This window comes from Thalia democratica, chromosome 1 (assembly GCF_965202585.1).
Source record: "Thalia democratica chromosome 1, ktThaDemo2.hap1.1, whole genome shotgun sequence".
In the NCBI taxonomy this organism is placed as follows: domain Eukaryota; kingdom Metazoa; phylum Chordata; class Thaliacea; order Salpida; family Salpidae; genus Thalia; species Thalia democratica.
This window is the reverse complement of record NC_139165.1, coordinates 55,659,917-55,684,268: the sequence shown is the minus strand read 5'-3', so window position 1 is coordinate 55,684,268 and position 24,352 is coordinate 55,659,917. Positions and strand designations below refer to the sequence as shown.

Here is a 24,352-nt window from a genome sequence, read left to right as displayed (position 1 = left end):
TGACAATTTAGTATGCTTTTGAAGGGCAGTGAAACCACTGTTTCACATAAAAACAAGTTTGTCTAAGTTTTTTACAGGAACCTAAAATATTTTGTGAAGAAACTTTTTAACTTCACATTTACTTAAGAAAGATATGTGTATATATTATATAGATATCCACCATGTTTTTACCAATTGATACTATTTTTTTGCAGGTATTTTTCTTAGCTACTATATCTTAGAAAAGTTAAAAATAAAACTTTGGAATAAAAGAGGTCAATATTGTCGAGTTAAGTAAGTTTCTTAATAAAATTGTAAACTACAAATTTTAAAAATATTCCTGCACTAAAATTTTTTAAACTGCACAAAACTGTTTTTGTCAGATTTTATTATTTCTTTAAAAATAATAGAAATTATAAGTACAATTTTGGAAAACTTTGATTTTTATGACAGATTGTGTTAAAACAGTAACATTGTTTTTCAGATAAGAAAGGATTACAAGTGAGTCTCGTATCTTGTAATAAAAAAGCTAGATATATATAATTAAGTGTTTTAATACTTTAAAGGTTAAAAATATTTAAAAACACTAATAATATGTATACAACTAAAAAAACTACTTTCATGGCTGTCACACTGTTAAGTAAAAGTGTAACAAATTCAAATTTCGCTCATTTATTAAGCTTGGAATGTTGTTTTAAGTCTACAATTTATTCATGTTTTCATACAAACCAAAGTCTATTGACAACCAAAAAGAAAATTCGCTACAGTGAAGAAATTCTAGCAGAAAGATTTGTCGATGAAAAACTTTTATACTTGTATGGTGGAAATGGAGGTGATGGTGCATCAATTTTTCATAGAGATCGTATTTCTGCTTATGGAGGACCAAGTGGTGGAAGCGGGGGAAAAGGTGGTGATATTATACTTAGAGCTAACAAAAGAATAACTTCTTTATATGATGTGAAGAAGCATTACAGGGCTAAAAAAGGTGGTGATGGCAGAGCTAATTTTCAAAATGGAAAGTTTGCAAAGTCACTTTTTGTTGACTTACCAGTTGGAACTAGGCTAATATGTGAAGAAACTAATAAAATTTTGACTGATTTAAAGAGTGACAACGAAACTTATTTAGCTTGTATTGGAGGGAATGGTGGTAAAGGAAACATGTATTTTAAAAGCAGCACAAATCAAAAACCATCTGAATGTACCAAAGGTGAAACTGGAGAAGCTAGACAAATAAGAGCAGAACTTCTTCTTATAGCTGATGCTGGCCTTGTTGGTTTTCCAAATGTTGGAAAGTCCACCTTGCTAAGTGGACTTTCAAGAGCAAGCCCATTAATAGGAGAATATGCTTTTACTACTTTGTCACCACACATTGGAGTTATAAAATATGAAGATTTTACTAATTTATCTGTAGCTGATTTACCTGGACTTGTTAAAAACGCACATTTAAATGAAGGTCTTGGGTTTAAATTTTTAAAACATGTAGAAAGATGCAGATTTCTAGTTTTTGTTTGTGACATGACTAAAAAAGAACCATGGACTCAAGTTAAACAGTTAAGTTATGAACTTAAAATGTACAACAATGATTTACCAAAACGTGCTTCTATTATAGTAGCAAACAAAATGGATGTTTTAGAAGCTAGGACAAATTATGCTAAATTTAAAAAAGAAATTTTGAAGATAGATTCCAAATTTTCAGTTATTCCAGTTTCAGCTAAAAACAAAATAAATATTGAGGAACTTATTTGTGAACTAAAAAAAAATTACCAAAAATTTGATGTTGATTTACCTTTGTGGACATAGTATAAATTCTTTGTAATTTTGTTGTATTAATATTAACAAAAATATTTATAGGAAATGACTTTAAATTAACTTTTTTGAAAACTTAAGAAAATCATAGTTTATAGAAACAACAAATTAAAAAAGAATCTAAAACAGTCTTATATAAAAATTTAAAACTTACCTTATTGTTTAAAATGTCATAATTTCATAACTACCATTAGTATTTTCTAATTTTAAACTTTAACAAAAATTTTTAGCTTTTAGTAAAAATAAAAGCACATTACAAGCAATTCAGAAACACTGATGAACAATATCTGTTTTCTTCAACTACAGTTTAGAATAGCTAAAGGGTATACCTTTCCAGACATAAGTTATAAAGGTTAACATATCATTAGATTATTATTAGATTTTTTAATTTAACAAATGTTCTTTTCTATTAGTTTTAAATTCTGAATTTAAATTGAAAAAAAATAAATTGTTGTTAAAACAGTATTTTTTATGTTGTCAGCTGCAAAGTTATGCACTTCTGATTGACTAGAGTTTAATTTATGTATTTTAAATTAAGAGTGTTTAATTAGAAAAAAAATTTTTGTTTTATATTTGGGTAAGGTGGGTTAGAGGTAACAGTTTGGATTTAAAATTTTGAGTAAAATTCATTACAGATTGAATTATGAAATTATTAATGCTCTATTATCTCAGTTGCATAAAACTATGAATAAATTTTTTCTGAAAGCTTACTACTGCAGCTGACCCCTTGTCATGTCAGAGTTATATAAAAGTAGTTTTGAAAGTAAAAAAAATGTATTATATTTGTATCTTTTTATTTTTAGCACCTTGTTTGGAAGAATCTCTTCAAAGTTTTCATAATTGTTCAAAAAGTAAGTTTAAAATATGAAATACGTTTTTTGTTTAGTTGTAACAGCTGTAAAACAAGTTTTAATATTAAATAATAGTAGTTATTTTTTGCACTTTTCACTGTAAAAGTATAAAAAATAGTTTTGATAACTCCAACTTTCATAAAATATTTTTTAAGTTTGTTAATTTTCTTAATATAATCCATATATGTGTAATAAAGTCTATTGAACTACTATATTTTTATTGTGAAACTATAAACGAAATGTAATTGTGTCGACTCTATAACCTTATAAGAAATCAAGTTTAAGAAAAACATTTTTGCAAAGTTACCATTTACATAATCGATTAATATAACAGACTAAATAACTAATTAGGTACCATCTTGTAAGTTAGGTTTTAGTAATAAAAAGATAAGTTGAAGTTAAAACAGATTAGATCCACAATTATTTCTCTTTACATTCTTAAAACGTTATGCTAGAATTTTGTTGGTAGTTTTTAAATATAATGATTATAATTAAATTATTATTTTTTATACTATAATTGAAAAAAAAGTTTTTTAACTTTAATTATCATCATAAACTGTTTATTTAATTGTGAAACTTGTGGAAAAACTAGCGTAAATTATATTAAAGAATTAAAATAAACAATTTTTTAAGATTTTTTTGAAAAGTAGTTTTTCTATCAACAGTAAAAAAGTCCATATACTTAATAATAGATATGCTTATACACATTTAAAACTGCAAAAGATATAAGTTTCGTTTGATCTTAAGTTTGTTACTACAGTAAAAGAAATAAGTTGCTCAATACTTATGGTTTATACTTATGATAAAATTGTAAATAAATACATATACTACAAAAATTTAACAAAGCTTATTATACTTGAATTTAATTTTATTGAATTGTTAAGAATTTTTAAACTTGTAAGTCTTTTGACAGGTGATAAAGAAAAGTTGTTACCGTTTTCAATAGACTTGAGCTTGTTTTCATCCGAAGAAAAAAGACAAGCATTGTTAAAAATTAAAGGAAAAAGATTAGAACAAGAGTTTTTTATAGAAACGTACAATTTTACAAGTTTGCTTTTTTAGTTGTTGTATGTTTTTCAATATAGAACTTAGGAATTTTAAAGGAAAATTATATATTTTTTAAATGCTGTAATGTTTATAAGATGTCTAGATCAGATTAAACCAGTTTTTATTACAAATTTAGCTGTTCAATATGTATAAGGTATGAAAAATATTGAAATTAATTTTTTGTAACATAAATTCAGGGTTTCCAAAAGTTTTGGAATCCTGAAAAAAATTTGAAATTGACAACTCAGGCTAAAAAGCTTTAAAAAAACCTGATATTTGACAAATTTTGAGAAAAACCAGTAAATTAGAACAAAAATCACTAAAAAACATGGAAAAACCTGGAATTTTAAACAATTTACACTGTAAATTGTTGAAATTTCAATTTGACACAAAAAATTTATCATATAAATAAAAAAAAAATTCTGTCATTAAAAACTATTTTTTATTAAAAAAAAAAATTAATCTAGCTTTAAAGAATACTTTCAATATTTTTATGTTATTTAAGTCAGTTTTTTACCTTCAACTTAATTTAAACTAAAAATAGACCCAAAAACTTGGAAGAATTTTTTCTAATACTTTTGGCAACCCTGTAAACTGTACAATGCAATAAGGGAAGGGTCAACCTTGTTTTTTATAATATTTTGTAGACTTATCCTAGCTGTCAGGTAGTTTATATTTCTAAATAAACTTCAATGTATTGTTTAACATACAAATCATATTAGTTGTTGAGTTCAATAAGTTCTCCAATGAAAGTACATATAAAAAATAGAAAAGAAGTATCTTTTCATTTAAGTTTTAACTAATCTTTAAATTTTTACAGTTAGTCCATTATCAATGTTTAAATCAAAGTTTGCAAGTTGCGGGCCGCATTAAAAGTTTTTTTTCTACTAATTTAATATAGTTTTGTTTTTTAAATCTTTAGTGTAGGGTTCGGGAGTTCAAAAAAGGAACGCTTTTTATGTGCTTTAAAAAACATATTTAAAGATAATTTTTTTGAACAAAAAAAAATTAGGCCATAGATTATCCTTTAAAGATAACACTAAAACTTAATTTTTGTATGTTGAGAATATTAATATATTAAACTAGTAGAATTTTTTTTTTAATGCGGCCCACGGGCAACAGTTTGCCAACCCCTGCTTTAGTGCTATCTTTAAGAGATAATCTATCCCCTATTTTTTTTGTTCCAAAAAATAAGTGAAAAATAAGTTTTCTTAAGCCTATTAAAATTGTTCCTTTTTCGACCTGCTGACCCCTGGGCAAAATTGTTATCTTGAAGGAAAAATTTTTACTTTCAGAAACAAATACTAAAACTTAAACTTTAAAAAAAATTATAATGTGTGAGGTGAAAGCTTTATAAAAAAATTCTGTGAGTTTGAGGTATTTAGCTTAAAAGTAAAAAAGTATATATTATTTTCGTACTTTTTAAAGTTTTTGACAAAACTCATAGTGATAAAATTGCTGTCCATACATCTGTGTACAAAAATTTTTACAATATTAATTAAATCTAAAAAATAAATTTATCTATTTAAAAAAAAATTGAAATAAAGATCATAATTTTAGCTTTCATAATTGAACCAATGTTGTATTTTGTGAAAAAAAGTCTGTACCCCTTTGACTTTGACCTTAATATGGTGGACACTAAATCTGGAATCCGGAAAAAAATTTTAGTGAGTTTTGAGTCACTAAAAAACCTGGTAAAACAACGAATTTTAAACAATTTTTACATGTTAAATTGTAAAATTTTGATTTGACACAAAAAATCTATAATATAGATAAAAAAAATTTGTTAATCTCAAAAAAATATTGTTTTATTAAAAAACTCATTTAAAGAAGCTTTACGGTGTCTTTTCAATGCTATTATACTGCATAACACAGATTTTAAACTTAAACTTAACTTTAAACTAAAAATAGACCCAAAAATGTGTACTTTCAAAAACATAAATAAAAACAAATTATACAGTAATCTTCCTTTATTCTACCAACATATGTTTCTGTGTGTCAACGAATCAACACACTTCAACTGGGTTCTGTAAAAAAATAATTACTGTAATGAGAGAATAGAAGCATAGAATAACATTACAGTAATTATTTTTTTACAAAACCCAGTTGAAGTGTGTTGAAGTGTGTTGATTCGTTGACACACAGAAACATATATTGGTAGAATAAAGGAAGATTACTGTATAATTTGTTTTTATTTATATTCCAGTGAAGTTACTTCATTAGGATCTTTTGTTAGCAAACAATTAAACCTATATTTTGAACAGTTACTTTCAAAAACCTAATAGAAATTTCTCAAAAACCAGTGGCCACCCTGCCTAAGTACTTGTTGTAAAAGTTTTGAATTTTAGCTGACATACCAAGTGGTTTTGTCCTAAGTTTTATTTTAATCTTAATTCACATTTTTATAGTTTTAAAAAGCTTAAAGTAGTGCCTTATTTATAAACTGTAAATAAACTGTAAACTTTATAAACTGTCAAAATATTTAAAGGTCTTTCATTTAACAATTTTTTTTAAAACAACCAAAGTATGGTTTTAATTTAATTGTAAGCTTTAAATTAATTTAAATTGCTTTGAAAACTTATTTTCGTTTTATTTATTCAAGTTAAGTTTCTTAATACTAACAATTAGTTTGTTTTTATTTTTTACTTTAGATAGAGTAATGGAAAAAGTAAGAAGATTATCAGATTCAAGCAGTAATTTGGTTGAGCTAGGAAAACATGGAAAATCTAGAACAACATCGTTATGTATTAACACAAATGACATACCCTATCTACCTGATAGTCAAAAGCAAAGAAGATTTGAAGAAGAAGTACGTTTTAATTATCTTCGATATCTAGGTAGTATCATTTTAAGTATTTTATAATGATCTATTAAATTATAAGACTTGTTTACATCAGTTTTGAATGATAGTTTGCTTAATAGTTACTTAGTTTACCAAATAAACTACTGAAAAAATAAAAATTATATTGGTTCTCATTTTACCTATAGTTATTTTTTCAACAATCAAACTGATAAGATAGTTGTCAGTTTTCTCTACACAGAGGTTATTTTTTTTGTAACTTTTAATTATTAAAGAAACCTTAGTTTTCAGATATTTTGTATTAGAGTACTTTATACACAAACAAAAAATATTTTTAAAAGACCAAGAGTTTTTTTATTTTTGTTTCAGTGATATTTTTGCTTTAAAAAAGAAATGATTTCAGCTATTTTTATTAGTAACCTCTGGATTATTTTTACTAATAAAGGAAATAGCAATCTTATTAAGGTAAATATGTTTTATTAGTCTTGTTTTATTAGTAGTGTTTAAATTGAATTGTTTTTGGTCCATTAATTTTTTTTTTAAGTTTTATTTTCATTTGTAACATTTATCAGTTTGACATTTTTTTCATCTTATAGTAGATTCGTTAAAGTATGTTGCAGAAAATTTAATAAAAAAGTAATCTTTAAAGTACTATTTTAAACTTACCTAATTTTGTAAAATTATTAATTTCATCATAAACTAAAACAACTCATATATATTAAAACCAAGGTATGATAGAAACTGAAATCTATTATTAAAAAAAAAGTTTTGGGTATCATGAGTAAAAAGGTTTAAGATTGCTATAAGTATAGTGTGTTTTTAATTATGGTATTTAAGGTTTTTTTTAACTTACAGTTTAGGTTTAAGTACCATATAGCTTAATTTATACGACTAGAACGTAATATGTGATTTGTTTAACTGTTATCCATTGATATATTTTATTTAAAAATAATTGTTTTGTGAAGTCATGAATTGAATTAAAATTTATATTACACTTACGCTCTATTTACTTTAAAATAAAGTTACAAACAGCTTTTATGTAAAAAACAGTTGTAATAAATTGATTTAAAAATGTATGTTTACAGGTAGTTATGCCTGACAGACCTTCTTCATCTCAGGATAACACATCGAGTTTTACCCAGATGAGGTTTTACTCTGGTAATCCCGGTAATTGCACAACTCGCGGTATTATACAAATGTACAAATCAAAGTGAGAACTTAGAAATTTCAAATTATTTTTAGTAACTATTATTAAAACTTTTTTCACACTTTTGTAGAGTTTTAACTAAGCTATAAGTTTATTTTTTACAAACTTTTGATATTCAAAATAATTTTTGAATTATAGCCGGTTAGAATTGAAAAGTACAGTACATTCCTTATGGGAGGCGTAAACTAAAAAGACGAAAATGACAATTTTGCTAAAAGTCTGTCTCATACGTTTTTTGAGATAAAAACCTTAAATTTGCAGGAAATTTACCTTAAAAAATTTACCTTGAAATATTTATAAAGTTGTGTAGGAACAAGTTTAAAAAAAAAAAATTATAACAAAAATAGACAAAATATCCCCTTTGCCCTTAATTATATACTACTTTTGCATGTTTATAGAAATATAAAACTATCAAAAAGATAGAATCTGCGTATAATAAAATAACAGTAACATTTAGATACCTTTAAAATATTAATGTAATTTTACTATAGTATAACTTAAGTTTGTACCAATTTTGTACTAAGATGAAAATAGTTTTTAAATATTTTGCTTAGTTTAAACCTATGTTGACCTGGAATGTATAATTTATACATTGTACTGTACAAAGTATAATACTTCTTCCAAAATATTATAAACTATTAGTTTCGTAAAAACAAAATTTACTTTATGAAAAACAAATTTTAAAGTTTGGTTCGATTAAACATTTTAAACCAAAAAAACTACTGAATGGTTGTTAATTTTAATAATGTTACAGCGAAACAATGACATACGGCGAAGGACTTCCGTTTCCTCAAACCGACACGCTGGTCATGATGGCTGTACCTGCTGAAATCAATGCGCCAGGTATCATCTCTTTTACCTCTTCCTTTTGTGACGTTATACTCAGAATGCAGATCATTCGGGACCGGACACCTAATCAATACATGGTCATACTGAAGCTTAAGAGTTGTGAAGCCGCTTTCAATTGTTTTGACGCTCTTAACAACCAGTGTTTCAGGTTTTTATCAGAAAAATATATATTAGAATTCACTTAAAGTTTATATAGGAAAGAGAATAGAAAAATTATGTTTGTAAGTTTGTTTAATAAATCTTAAAACTGAAAAAATCTTCTAAAAAAAAGTTATTGCATTAAAACCTCAATAAAAAAAGTGAGATGTGACCATCAAGTAGTACAAAAAATGTTTTTATTTACAACTAGTAATTTAAACGTATAAAATGTTTAGCTGATGAACAATATTTAACTAAGTAAGATATTAAATCCTTTAATTTTTTTTATTAAGAAATATATGACCCAGCGTTACAAAAAGTTTTATCCATTTAAAACGCTTTTTTAAATGGACATAAAAGTATATTCTTTTCTGTTTTTGTTAACTGCTGAAAGTATGCTTCAAGTTTAATTGATATTATAATTTTTAAAGTCATCGAAAAGTCTATTCAGATGTTACTTTTTCCAATACAACTATCAAATTTTAAAGTTAACTAGTACTACTTTCAACATTTTATGTTGTATGCAAAATTACAGTATAATGTTTTTTTATACCGAGAAGCTGATGAAAATGTATACCATATAATTACAACAAACTTAAGATGATTCCTAGTTTAGTTATTCCGTTTTTCAATGTACAAACAGTTCCGACCTTCCCGATCACATCTGTCACATGGCATTTGTATCAAGCATTGAAGTGTTGCCTTCCATCAACACAACTTCTTCTGACTGCGTTGAAGTGCCATACAACTCAACTGAACTACCTACTTGCATGGTTTGTTTGGAGAGAATGGACGAATCTGTAAAGGGAGTGCTGACAATTTTGTGCAATCATTCCTTCCACGCCGCTTGCTTGCAACACTGGGAGGATTTAAAGTTTGTTTAGTCGTTTAATTGAATGTAAACCATCCATCTGAAATTTATGTATTGAATTTAATTTGTTGAATTTAATTTTTTATAGTTGAATCACTTGTATATTTTTATAAGTATAAATAAAAAGATACAGTCTTTGAATTCCTCTTTAAAACAAACAATCACAGTACTTAACTTTCCCAAGGAATTTAAACAATCATTTAAAGAATTCTTAATCTACAAATTATTTTTTGCACATTAAAGTTTATAGTACTTTGAGTTTATAACTGACATTATGTTTATAACTGACATAAAGTTAAAGTAAAAACAACAAAAGTCAAACTTAAGTCTAATTTAAGAAAATATTTATTACTAGTGTTAGCAATTACCAGGAATCACCGCTAGAATGATTGTTAAACTGCAATGCTATAATAAAAAACTAAAAGGACAAAGTATTCAAAGAAATAGTTTTTTAGGTTATTGCACAAAAATAAAAAAATACAAATTGAGGTGATAACTCTGAAAATTATATAAAAATATCAAAGTAATCAGATGTTTTTTACAAATAAGGTTGTTATTTTTAAGTTAAGAATTGTTTTACTATGCAATATAAAAGTGCTTCAAATAAAAAAAGGGTTATTTAAAAATTAGAGTTGTATAATAAACATGTTATTTGGTTAAAATTAAAGCAGAAAAAAAATATGAAATAATAAAAAAAACAGTATAAGTTATCACTAATAAAATCACAAAAATTAAAACATTACACTTAAAAAGTAAACAAAATATATATTTTTTTTGTCCTGAGGGTGGATAAAATACTATACTATTCAAAATAGATAATATATTTTTAAAATTTTATCCTCTAAAAAATTGTTAAAAAATGTGGACATTGAGTAATGAGTTGATTGCTTTTACTAATGAACTTTTTTTTATCTGGTCGTTCAGTATGATTAAAGTCTTTCCAGGTTGCATAAGGTATCCATACTAATACGGTTTGGGTTATTTTGACAGATTCAATAATACCCCATATAATTGAATTTTTGATGTTATTATCATTTAAATTTCATAAAAAAGTTTGCTTGCTAATTTTATACAGATTTTTTTTTCATTATTTTAATCAGTCTTAGGGAAAGAAGCTTTGTGCTTATAGTATATTGCTCTGATCTTCTTATGGTTGATCCTTTATATGATTTATAGTTGGTTCCAGATATATAAACTTTTGCTTGGTAGATTACATTAGGCCACCTTCAGCAATAAAGTGTTGAACTTTTATTTTATTTACTTTTTAAACTTCCTATTTTTCGTGACTTATTAGTGATAACTTATACTGTATTTTAGTCCTTTTTGTTGTCTCTAAATTATTTATAACTAGGATATATGTTTAGTATATCACTATAATTTTTTAAGTAGCGCTTTTTGATTTGAAGCCATTTTTACAGCATAGTAAGTAATACAATTTTAAACTTATCATAAAAACCTATGTAAACAACATATAATACATTTGCTTTATTTAAAAAAAATTCAAAAATACTACATTAATACTTAATTATTTTTTTGAATTTTCCTAATTAAATGTTATATAATATTAGCAGACTTTTAAAGCATATTTTGCTATAATTTTGTTATTTATTCTATAATTCTTTTTTTTTCAATCAATTTTATTTTAACAAATTTTAACTTTAACTGTTTCAACCAAATATTTAGACATTTTTTGTAAAACGAATAAAATTAGGGAAATTTTTTACTGTTTGTTTACTAAAAAGTAGATATCTTTTACCATCACAATTCTATTTGTTTAGACAATTTTTTAAGTGATGCATCATTTTTTTTTTTGCTTCAAGTTTATTGAGAATGAAAGTAACTTTCTCGAAAGTAATATGAACTTAAATGTGCAAAACAAGTTTGTAGACTTTTAAAAATCAGAATACTTTGATGATTTATTTGTTGCCAATTAAAAAAAAATTCGACTACGTCCTAGAAACATTTAGGAGTTGTATACATATATATATATATATAAAACGGTTTATTTTATTATTATTTTAAATTATTGAAAACATTTAGCATAAATAGATTATGACGTAATTTTGAAATTCATCTATTTATGCTAAATTTTTAAACTTTCATTTGTGTGTTTTGTTTTGTGCTTTATTTTGAACTTGTTTTGAAGCTGATGAGTGCATAAGCACAAAACTCGAGTCCTTCAAATTTTACATCTTGAATTAACCTTTTTATTTATAAAGCCTTTAAGGTGGGCTCAGTGTAAAAGATTTGATTTACCAAGTTAAATAACTTAATCCTGTATATGTATATACATATATATGAATACACTTGCTAAGAAATTTAATTAATGTCATTACAACTTACCTTTTCAACTTTGTTTTCTCACTTATAATACAGGTTTTACGAAACAGATAAAATTTTGCTAGTACAATTTTTTTTAATTATTTTGAATTAAAAGATCCTCGATTTCAACACAATTATTTCGCGCAGTTGTCCAGTTTGCAGATACGTGCAAACTCCGGAGCAATACACAAATCACAAGTGCGAAGTTTGTGGGGCGCAGGAAGATCTGTGGATTTGCCTCATATGTGGCAATGTGGGTTGCGGCAGGTACAATAAAAAGCACGCGCAAGAACATTACAATGATACATGCCACAACTACGCGATGGCTGTTAATGATGGTCGAGTTTGGGATTATGCCGGGGGTATGTAAACTATTTTGTTGAACTTTTTTAAATGTTCTCTTCATAAATTTTCAGTTATATATACTGTTGTATGTTGAATTTAGATAATTAGATAATGCTGAATAGTTTTAATATTAGCCAACCAACGGATTTAAAACTTACAATTTATTTAAAGTAAAAGCTGTTAAGTTTTTTATATACTTTGTTATTTGTTTGAAAAATTAACTAACAGCAGTATTAGATTTCTAGTATTGAGTATTTATTTTAGTTAAACAATAAAGCTTTTTGGTAAACAAATAACTAGCTTGTGATTAAATCTTTTAAAACTTGATCAGCATTTAAAAGTGTATATAATTTATTAAAAAAAAACTTTAAAAGTTTTTCTGAGAGTCGTTTGTACAAGTATGTGTATATGAATATTGTTTTACAAAACAAGCTAAGCATACTATTTTGTTTACAATGAATTTTTAAATTTATTTGAATTTTTCGAGAACCTTCTTCAGTATTTTGATTTTTTTAGATTGTAAAGGCAGAGAACATATTTTTGTTTTTTCTGGACTGATTACTTTTAACGCAAAATTAAAAAATATTTTAAGGACAAGAATTAAAATTATTTACAAATTAGTATTTAGGCTACAGATAAAAAAAATTTTAGATAAAAAAATTAAAAATGAAATTAAACACGGACTATGAAATATTAGGTTTAAATCCATTGAAATCTATGTGATTTTTGGAAGTTATCTAAACGAGAAGTATATATTTTTTAATTATTTGAATAATTTAAACAAAATTTAAAATAGCATTTCTGTTTCTAGATATTTTAGTTGGTGCTAATATGTAACGTTTTCAGTACTTCAAGAGTTAATACAGCTCAGAGATTTAATACTGTTAAAGTTTTGATCGATAGTAAATTTGTTTTCCAGATTATTTTGTTCATCGATTAAATCAAAAAGATGACGGAAAGTTAGTGGAAAAAAAAGAAGGCAAATCAATGCAAGAGTCTGTTGAAGTAAAGTTTACTGAAATGCAATTAGAAGTTGGTTAATATTTTGACAAAATAATTAACTGTACAAATTTTTTATAATATTGAATAAATCAATACATGTTTAAAAAAAACTTTTCTACAAAGTTCTAAATAAAAGAATCGTATTAACTTCTGAAAGCAGTGCTTGAAAATTATGTAATATTAAAAATAGAAATAATAACAGTCTGTTTACTAACTCGTTCAAATCTAAAAATTTTAAAGTGTTTTTGTATATTAAAAACATTAGATATATCTTATTAAAAAACAGATTGTGCGTTTAAGTTCTACAATAATTAAAAATAGGTATACTTTTCAAGTCGTTCTTTGATTTGAAAGAACTTGAGTGTATAAGTTAGTTTATTAAATGGTAGATTGTGATGGAGTAGTTTTTGTTCGCCTATCTATACTAATATTACTTATAATTTTAAACACTTTTTTCTCAATCATACTTCAAATTGTAATAAACACATGTTTTTTGATTTCGATTGTAAAAGTTAAAAAAACGTTTTTAAAATAATTAAAAAATGTAATAAATGTCAGTGTATGCATTTCGTGCAATGTCAAATGGAGTCGCAACGAAGTTATTGGAAAGACCAACTTCAGTTGCAGTCTCAGAGCTGTGATGTGAAACTACAGCAATATATAAGCAGGAACGAGGCTTTTTTAAAAGAACTCGACATTGAAAAACGTAGAGTGAGTACTTTAAAAGTAAAATAAGCTAGGCTGATAAATTAAGACTTAAGTACTTTTTAATATAGTATACAAATTAGTGTTTTAAAATAAATTGTAAGTTTAACTTTTTTAATAAGTGAATGGTAAATTTCAAAAATTATTAAAACTTTGTTAAACAACTGTTTTACATGCTTACTTGAAATAATACTTATATACTATTAATAAATAGGTTGAAGCAATAAACAAAGAAAAGAACACATTAGCTCAAAAAAATCAGCAATTAGGTAACAAATACGGTTTAGCTTTAAAGGAATTACAGTGTGAGCGGGAAATGAGCAAAAACTTACTTCAAAGTCAGGTTAAATTGTTTTATTTAATATACTTATACAATAATTTTTAAATTAAATTAGATAAAAACAAAATGTTTTTTATAAACATATTTTTTTTTATTTTGATGTTTATTTTTTACACCAATTGAATTCTCTTTAGTTAAGAATAGTTTTTATTTTAACATTTTTATAATTTTTTATCAATTTTGTTTCATAAAATTTATTATTAGGCTCTCAATAAGAAAGAAATTGAGAAGCTTCAAAACTTAAACGATGAAAAAGAACGAGAAAATGCTGACTTAAAAGAGCAAGTTAGAGATTTAATGGTATATATCGAGACTTCTAGGCTTTTAGAAAACGAAAACAAAGAGACAAAAGAAGAAATTCAGGAAGGGAAAATAACGATTGGTTCAAAACCTTCGACTTCAAGAAAAAAAGTCAAAAAACGTCGGTGATATATTTATAAGCACTGTAGGAGAATAGTTTATTAATTTACGTTCATCAATATTTTGACGCTACTTATGGTGTTGAATGTGTTATGAAAAGTAAGAAACTTTAAAACGCAAAAAATAATACGAGGTTTATAAACATACGTTTACTATTTACTGTTGTTTAAGCTGCTACCATATACTTTAAATGCTAAGTTTGTGTGTAAAAGTTATGTTTCTTAACTAATTATTTTTTGTTCTATATTTAAAAAAACATATAAAATTGATATAGAAAGTTTCGTTTATATTTAAATAAAGTTTCAATAAAACAAACGAATTATTTGTGATCGTATTGTAACTATTGAGCTAGATGATTTTTGTTGTTGTTTATACTTTCTACTTGCACTGTCAAAAATAACAAAAATTCCAAAAGTTTGTGTTATTTTACATCAAGTATCGTCTTGAAATAATACTTATGTATTTTAAAGGAGCATTAGTGGTTTGGTTATAAATGTTAAACTAATTATAAAATATTTCAATTTTTAATTTGCCTCTACCCCATTGGATAAATAACTAAACTTAGTTTTTATGCTGCAAACGGTTTATTCTTTAAAAAAAAAGTTGTGTATACAGTATGAAACTATCATATTACGCAAATAATGTTTAATATTTTGTATTTTGCTTAAAATAAAACGGTTTGTATGCAAAATACAAAATAAAGTTTATACTAGTTTGTTTAGGTATTGTATTTTTAACGAGTATAAACACTACCCTTTAATTTATTTTGATAATTTTTCAAATCTAATCTTTATTATAAATTATAAGAAACAAAACCATCACTCATGATTGTATGTTTAGTAATAGTTGTAATGAAATGATAGAAGATAATAAGAACCGATCTTAAATTTGGTCATTAAGGATTTTTTTTCAAGATTCAAAATTAAATAAAACGTAGCTAAATAGAATGTTTTTAAATAGTAGTATTTATTATTATAAAATTCAAAATGTTTAATATTGCTAAATTGATTTTGTATGTATACTACTCTCCTTATTATCAAACTAAGCAAGTTATTGTAGTCAATAAATTAAATTCAAACCGAAAGGATAGAACCTTAATCCATCAACCCAAACTTTGGCCTAATTCTACAAAGCTGAAGCTTGGACTATAATATGTCGTGAGACAAGCTTAAGTAAAGAAAGTGTGATCACACCACAAGCTTTTAGTAGACTGAGACCGGTTTCGTCCTGATTAGGACTCATCAGTTAGTTTAAACCAGGGGTCGGCAGGCAGTTGGTTGTCGCGGGCCAAATTTCAAGTTTCCAAAGTCTTCGCGGGCCGCAGTTTTAGTTTTAGTCACACTTGAGAAAAGTTATACTTTTATTCACCCTATCATTTTAAATGACTTTTAGCTATACATAGAATGCCTATTTAAATTAACATTTATTAGAATAAAATTTACATTGACTAATAAACTTAAGTGTTAATAAACAATATACTTTCATAAGCACTTTTAAGTTAAACTTAAAACTTTTTCGATTTTACTTACAACCTAACTCTCTATAAAAAATAAACTTAAAAGACAATTTATGGGTTACTTTTATATGTATGTTATATTATTAACCCCTTTTTTCATATTTCTAAGAATATTTACTTCAAAAAAAAGTTTTTGCGTGTTAAATAGTTTAGTTAAAAAAATTAGTAATTATTAACCTAATAAAATTAATACCTGTTTGTATTCCAGTAAGCTAGAACAAATTCTTCAACATAATTAATTCTCGAATACTCAAATAAAATATTTTTTTAGTAACTAGTCTTTTACATGGTTGCCACTTAAAAAGCAAAAGTGTCTGAGTTGTATTAAACCAGCCTAAGTTTATTAAAAGTTGAAAATCTAATAAATAGTTGTTAATCAAGCTTAAATACCTAGTAAAAATATCATCATCATCAAAAAGTGATGATCACAAAGTGTAAGAAAATAAGAAAAAACTACAATTAGTTAACTACACTACAGTCATAAATACTATTCTGGGAATTAAAAGATTTTTTTAAGCGTTTGAAATAAAAGTTTCACACACACCTGAGTTTTCAAGCTTTTAAAATAGCCTGTTTGTGTAGCAACCCATAAAGAAATAACGAAGGTTATTAACAGTAAATAAATTACATGCCAAAAAAATATAAGTCAGCTTGAATAGCCAATTAAGCTTCTAAACAATTTTAACAAAAGTATATAACTTTATTGAGTCATTAGCGAAATAGTGAAACTTATTTTTTATTAAGCATTATAGCAATTCTTTATCTTCAATAAGAATATTGCATTTAAAAATATTAGTTGTAAAAAATAAACGAGCTACAAAAGTAAAAAAAAAACGTCAAGTAGGAGTTATTGCGAGAAACGATAGAAAAACAAATCACCAAAGTCAGTTCCAACAAAGAACATGATTATCTTCAGTAACTACAAAATGATCAGAAAAAAATTGTTAAGCCAAGTTATAAAGTAGCAAAATTTATTATTTAAAATGAGATATCATTTAAAATTGAACATTTTTTTAAAGAATTTATTTTGGCAGTAATGAAAAACTTTTGTTTATTTCTTCAACGACAACAAAATGTCGTATTTAGGAAATGCATTAAGGTTATACAGTCGAATAAATACGATTATGACTTTAATCAATCTGCTAACATGAGAGCACTGATAGAAAAACTATTACTCATCCAAGAATTCTTATTAAAAATCTTTTAACTAACTTTGACATTTTAAGAGAATTTCTTGGTTTAGTTCCAACACGAAGCACAACAATCGGTGAAATTTTACAAGTAAAGGTGCAATGCACCAATAAAAAGTTTTTGGAAGTACAATACCTTCTTTTATTTTTAGTAAAAGTTTAATTAAAGTTTAAAAAAATGTCTTAAAAATATATCAATAAAACACACTGTTAAACTACTTTAATATATTTTTTAATAAAGAAATGTTTATTTGCTAAATTTTTTGTGTCAAATCGAAATTTTATTACTTTACCTGTAAAAATTGTTTGAAATTCCAGGTTTTTTCAAAAATTCTCAAAATCAAGTTTTTTTCCAGAATTTTTAAGCATAAATTTTCAAGTTTAAAGCTTTTCCGGGATTAAGTTTTTTGGCAACACTGATTGTTTACATTTAAATGTACACAGTAATATAAATAGTATTTTGAATTATATCAGCTGCAAGACTTAAAAATTAACATATATTATAACTCAAACTAACACTGTGGGTTGAGCAAAACTTACATCATTAGTTTAATTTGCCACTCTTTCAAGCAAAAAAGCTTTATATCATATATATTGTTTTAAATGTGTCTGTACAAATTTAGATATTACATGTAGAAACAACAAAGTTAGAAAATTATGTGTAAACTAAACTTAAACTTACTAAAGTATAAAATGAAAAATGGTTTATAAATATGAGCATCTTTTTAAGTTGGTGTGCATATAAATTAATTTAAGTGCAAAGAAAACTTCTAAAAAATTAAAATGTGTCAAAACAAAAATTGAATAAATCTTATTTCTTTCTACTGTGTTTTTTTAAATGTTTTACACTAAAATATAACATTTACAAATAAAAAATCTATGAAAGAAACTTGGGTAAAAAAAAATATTGAAAAAGAATATCTAAGCTATAAAGAAAAGACACTTAGTTAATTACTGTGCATTACTTTTGTACAAAATGGAAAACATTTGCATTTAATTTATTTAATAAATAGGTATTATATAACTAACTTTTTAAATTTAAGAACTCTTTACACTCTTTTTACAGATAATTACTTGCTGGTGTAAAAAAGAAGTTATTATGAAACTCAGAAAAAAATTCTGTTAGAATGCTAATCTGTCTTTTTCACATTTTTAAACTAAAGCAGTAATTTTTTCTAATTACTTTTAAATGTTATACAGAGACTATAAATTAAACAAATCAAATTGAATCGAATTACCGAAAAAAATTTAACTTGAAATATACTTTTGCTCAGCGGGCCACATTTACATGCTCGCGGGCCACAAAATTTTCTTTCGCGGGCCGCATTCCATTCAAAAATAACGTGCTCGCGGGCCGCAGTTTGCCGACTTCTGGTTTAAACCTAGATACTTTCATTAATTAATTTACAAACGGTTTATAAAAGCAAGCATGAAGCAACCGTCTGCTGGCATTGATCAGTGACGTCAGCATTGTCTTTTGCCGTGCCACGCTCAATACATTGTCCACTAAGCAAGACATCTGTACGCTCGTATTGTATGCAATCAACAAAAACTTTGGCCAAAGCCTTGAAATTAATAGGCCGTGAGAGCAATTTAAATAACTAATATACCTATACTGAGGAATACCAAATATTGAAAACACCAAAACAAATTGATAGACAAGTCTTTTTGCTTTAATTACAAACTTTATATGGTTTATTGAAATACCCAGTTAAAAAATATTAGTAGCTTTGCATTAACTATTTTATTATTATACAAGTATTGAAAATATATTAAAATTGTGACATTTTTAGGTGTGTTAAAAAAACTTTATCTTGAATTATAACATAATAAATAGACATCAATTCTCTTTTTATAAACAAAAGTTTAAAAAAAACCTAAAAAATAAATTTGTTTGCTATTTTTCGATGAAAATTGTATTGAAGTTCGTCCACTTGAACTTCTGACATTGTTTACCCTTTCAAGTAATTTTAGACAATTTTTTATAATAGTCGGAAACACAAAAAAAATTAATTAAAAATATCTGAATTAAAAAAAAAATAAATAAAAATTATTGAAAAAAGACTTTTTAAAGAAAACGTTTTAAATTCTAAATGTTTTCAATAAAGAAAATTTAAAGCTTGTGTGAAAGTGACTTTGTGCTTTTGCGACCTGTTTCAGGTCAAAGGACCTGGTGTATAAAATGACGTTGTTTTACTCACAATTTATTAATTTAAAATATTTAAGCTTATTGAACTACAGTTAGATATCAATAATTCGTTTTGGAATTTTTTTAAACAAAATTTACTCTTTAAAATTGAAAATTACTTAATTAAAACAAGTTTGTGATACGATCAGAACTATTTAACTATTTAGTATACTCATATAAAACGCGGGGACGGGTCAAGTTTGCACAAAGGGTTATTTTTGCATGAGAATGAAAAAAAAAATACTGAAAAGGTTTATGGGCTAGGGAAAACAGTGTGAGTACAAAATATAATTAAGAATAATAAATAAAATAAAAACAAAAAACAAAAAACGACCAAGGGTAAAGGTTAGGAAAAAAATAAAATAAATGACTAAAAAGTTAACTAAATCGACCAAGAATGATAAAGGTTAGGGGTAACAGCGATAGTAAAAAATATTTCAATCTCTGCTTAAAAATATTCGTGCAAAAATGACCCTTCTTGTCAAATTTTCTTTGTTAGAGAGTGTCCCTTCGTGCTAGGTTGACATCTACCCATAAAATAGAGGGTTACACTGCTTTTAGCGGAGGCTAATAAAAAGGACTATAATTAGTAGAAAAACAAATTTTGCCACATTATTATAAATTTGTGTTTAATGCTTTACTAAAAACCACTTTTAGCATGAAGGGGTTGTACATTTATCAAGTTATTTTGCCATATATTTTAAAAATTATTTATACAAGCAATTTTTGAAGATTCAGTTTTGGTAATTAAAAATTGTCTTCATAAGTTTCTACTTTCAGGTATTTATTAAAACTAAAAATCCCATTAATACTAATTATTTAGTGAAACATTGTTTTATAAATAAACCCTTGAAGCAATAAATTTTTTATTCAAATAAATTTAATTTAAGGTTTATTGACAAAGAAATACACTGGTCACAATGATAGATTCTTTAACCTTGATTTGTTTTTTAAATCAGGTATCAAAATTACAAATAATTTTAAACAATTATAAATTATTTTATAAAAATTAACCAAAAATAGTAATTATAAAAAATCGATCTCTGTAATGAGTAAGCTAAATAAACGAAAACTTAAATTCTAAAACAACATTTATTAGGTAGAATACTTTAAAACAGTTTTGTTACTTGTGCTTCCATTAGAATACTTACAATTTTAGAGCGTTTATGATTGTTTTCTAAGTACGTGATTTTAAAACATTAAACATTTTTCTGTCCTTTTGAAATATCTTAGCTGGTTTAACTAGAAAGTTCTGAGTAAAAGTTTTATATAGTTTTAGAGTTTCTCAAAAAACAAAAAAAAAAACATTTTTGAAACATTAGAACGAAAAGCAGGTAAAAACATTTGCTTAACACTGCAGGTACAAAACAAAAATTCAAGTCGTTTTAAGCCAAATATGAATTAAGTTAATAATTATCAAACTAAAATTTCTTATGACTTAGTTTTTTGTAAGCGTATATGTTTGAAGAATATACTTAGTTATAAGTAGGTTATTAGTTTATAGAAATTTATAGTACGTAGCACAAGGGTACGTTTTAATTAAAAAAAATTGGGTATTTATTATCGTTGTTTAAGATACAATTCTAGTTATCACATTTTTTTTTCATGTACTATTTAGAGACAATGAGAACTAGTTTGTAATCAATTTTAGGAACAAACTTCCTTGAGGAAATTATTTGGAATTTTATTTTGTACAAAACGCCAACTAATATATATGTATATATATATAAAGGTTTATTTAAAGATGCAAAACTCAAAGAACTCGAGTTTCGTGATTATTCACTCATCAGCTTCAAAACAAGTTTAAAATAAAGCACAAAACAAAATCACTAATGAAAGTAAAAAAATTTTTTGCATAAATTGATTATGACGTAATTTTGAAACTATCAAAAATCGTGCAAAATAAACCTTTTTATTAATAAAGCCCTCAAGGTGGGCTCAGTGTGAAAAATTTAATTTATTAAGTTAAATAACTTAATTCTATATATATATATATGTATATATATATACATATAAAGTATGAATTTATTCTTTCAAAAAATTACAAAAAAGTTTAGAAGAAATTTTCAAGAAATACAAACTAAGTTTCGGTCAAAGACCTCGTCAGTGCTTAAATAAATCTAAAAAGAAATGTAACAGTCAAGGAAAATAGCATATAAAAATAATTAAATAAATTAAATAAAAACAAATTTCTACTTTAAAACTAAACAAATTAAATTCTAATATCAAGATTGAATTTATGGTTAAATTTAAATTTTAGTTAAGTTTTAAAATCAATATAACAACAAGAATAATAATAAGAGCTGTATGAAGCTTTCTTTTTTATTATAGTTAATTTCAAAGTAAACATTGCTTAAGTAAAAATGTAGCTAATAGTACTAAGTAAACTTAAAGTTGAGATGCATTTTAACGTAGCTTATTTTAATGGTGACGTAAATATTGAAAATTTAAATAATCTTGTACTTGTAATAGCTATAGAAATTTGATATCCTGCCCGATTGCTTTTTATAAAAATTTTAAGTTTAAAACAAATTTTTTCTTTAAAATAAAACAAGTTAAGTTTTAATATTAAGATTGATATGGTAAGTTTAAATCTTAGTTAAGTTTCAAAATCAAAAAACAACACAAATAATAATAATAAAATATCTTCATGTAGCTTTCTTTTTCTTCTAGTTGATTTTCAAAGTAAACATCGCTTAAATAAAAATGTAGTTAATAGTACTAAGTGAAGTTGAGATGCATTTAGTTGAGATGCATTTTAATGAAGCTAATTTAAATCGTGACTTAACTTTTGAAAATTTAAATAATTTTGTACTTGTAATAGCTACGAAAATTTGAAATTTTGCTTGAATGATTTTTATAAAAACTTTTAGTTTCAAAAAAATATTAGCTACACAAGAAAATTTTAAGAGCATGCATAAAACCTGTACTACGGACAACTTAATACTTAAGTTTTGAAGTGGAGTTTTCTGAAGTGCGGGCAGGAATAAAAGAGCTCGTACCGTTTATTTAATATGTCCCTTTTGCCGGCTTTGGCGATTGCGACCTTTTCTAGTATGCAAGTACTGCAAATTCTTTGTTGGTTTTTGGCTTTGCCAATATGGTGGATTATTTCCGAGTCTATTTTATAATCAATGTTGTTATTTTTGAGTTTCCATATGTATTTTGATAGTTTTGTGCCGTTTTCTTTGAGTTTTTAAATTCACTGATACCATCTCTTTTTGAACGTTCCACCCGGTGATACCAAACAGTTTTTTGTTTCGTTATCTGATCTGATTGTTGCTTTATATATGACTTTTTCAACTAAGCATTTATTATTGAGAGGACATTTATTTTTTGTTCGACAGTTGCAAAGTATTTCGTTTTGTTCATAATTTTTGTTTTTAAAAGTATTTTCGATTATGTTTTTTGATTAAATTTTAAGATTGCTCATGCAGCTATATAAAATTTTGTTTAACTTGTTTATTGTTTTGTTTAACTTGAGGTCTTCTTTAAAATGTTTGTCTTTTAGTAGCAGAAAAGCTTTACCTATATTGGTTCTTACTGACTGACAGTAGTGTGGGTTGAAGTAGATTGTTTTTCTTGTTCGTGTTGGTTTTTTTTTGTTTTGGTTGTTTTTGTAGTTTGAGTATTTAAGTTTGTGTTTGAAATTTGAGTTAGTTAGAGCATTCTGGTATCCGGTCATTGAAAATTTCTTCGGTCTTTGACAGTTTATTGAGTTTTTTTTTCGATCACTTTTGGGAGGTTCTTCTTGATAATGGACGGGTGAAAAAGTATGGACAGGTGAAAAAAAAACTTTAAAATTATATCTTTTAAATATGCATTATATTTTACATTACGTTTAAGGCTGCAAAGTTTATCAATTGTGCCCTTATTTTAATTAAAAAAAGCAGTGAATCCTAGATGCGCTTTACTAAAAAAATGAGTTTATTAATTTGAAAAGTTTAAGTTTCAATATTTATAAAATAAAACTTAACTGTATTTTAAAATTTTGTTAAAATATTTTTTTTAAACTTATTTATAAAACTTGTTTTGCAGCTAAAGTTATAAGACTAAGCATATATTTTTGTAATTTTTATTTGTTTTTTGTCTAATTTAAAGAAGTTTTATTTCAACATTAACAAAGTATCTTATAACTGCTCCAATGTAACCTCCTTGTATGACAGCGGTCAGCAGAATTTTAGAATTAAAGAGCCAAGTTTATAAAAAAAAGTTTTTCTTTGGCTGTACTGTATAGAACAAGTCATCCGCGGGCCAGATTTATTTAAAGTAGTTAAGTTAATCAAGCTGTTTTAAATTAAAAGTTAAATATAAAATATGCAGTCATAATAAATTAGTTGTTAATAATAATTGAATTTGTAGCTTAGTTATAAGTTTTAGACAATATTATACATTTTTTGATTGTTTTAAAAGTGTTTTAAATTAAAACATTGTAATAGTTAAAAATAACAGATTTTGGCTGAAAGTATCGTTTGTAAGTGCTTTGAATATTGTTTTTTTCTTGCAATAAATAATTGATGATACGAACAACAAACAAAAAACATTATGCAAAATTTGGTTTTTTAATGATTTTTTTTCAGCATTAACTTTTTAATTTCGAGCTTATTCAAAATGACTTAACTCTTCGAATAAATACCCGTTAACGGGATAACTTACATTTTAAATAGATTTAAAAACTTGGGTTGTATCTCTAAAACATGTTATAACTTTGAATTTCTGTGCACTAATTCTTGAAATAAAAGAAACTTTTTTATTATCTGTAGTATGATGAACGTT

At 25.2% G+C, this 24,352-nt stretch overlaps 2 protein-coding genes across 2 annotated transcripts; both read left to right on the top strand.

The window, feature by feature from the left end:
* Positions 1–161: 161 nt before the first annotated feature.
* On the top strand, positions 162–1,779 carry LOC145837770 (mitochondrial ribosome-associated GTPase 2-like). The gene is made up of 2 exons (XM_082945217.1): positions 162–194; positions 733–1,779. Exons 1-2 carry the CDS (start codon positions 162–164, stop codon positions 1,777–1,779), a joined length of 1,080 nt encoding a protein of 359 aa, XP_082801343.1.
* Positions 197–15,011, top strand: LOC145849162 (BRCA1-associated protein-like). The gene is made up of 14 exons (XM_082954262.1): positions 197–273; positions 464–480; positions 2,016–2,137; positions 2,589–2,636; positions 3,550–3,684; positions 6,335–6,492; positions 7,569–7,693; positions 8,445–8,687; positions 9,321–9,551; positions 12,018–12,232; positions 13,135–13,247; positions 13,776–13,928; positions 14,137–14,265; positions 14,467–15,011. Exons 3-14 carry the CDS (start codon positions 2,062–2,064, stop codon positions 14,689–14,691), a joined length of 1,851 nt encoding a protein of 616 aa, XP_082810388.1. The 5' UTR covers positions 197–273; positions 464–480; positions 2,016–2,061; the 3' UTR covers positions 14,692–15,011.
* The last annotated feature ends 9,341 nt before the right edge of the window (positions 15,012–24,352 follow it).

Bases quoted from the DNA above. Each gene is read 5' to 3' on its own strand.
- LOC145837770 (XM_082945217.1), top strand. From the start codon at position 162: ATGTTTTTACCAATTGATACTATTTTTTTGCAG. The intron at 195-732 runs GTATTTTTCTTA...ACAACCAAAAAG, and splicing joins TTGATACTATTTTTTTGCAG to AAAATTCGCTACAGTGAAGA.
- LOC145849162 (XM_082954262.1), top strand. From the start codon at position 2,062: ATGAACAATATCTGTTTTCTTCAACTACAGTTTAGAATAGCTAAAGGG. The intron at 12,233-13,134 runs GTATGTAAACTA...TTTGTTTTCCAG, and splicing joins AGTTTGGGATTATGCCGGGG to ATTATTTTGTTCATCGATTA. The intron at 14,266-14,466 runs GTTAAATTGTTT...ATTTATTATTAG, and splicing joins AAAACTTACTTCAAAGTCAG to GCTCTCAATAAGAAAGAAAT.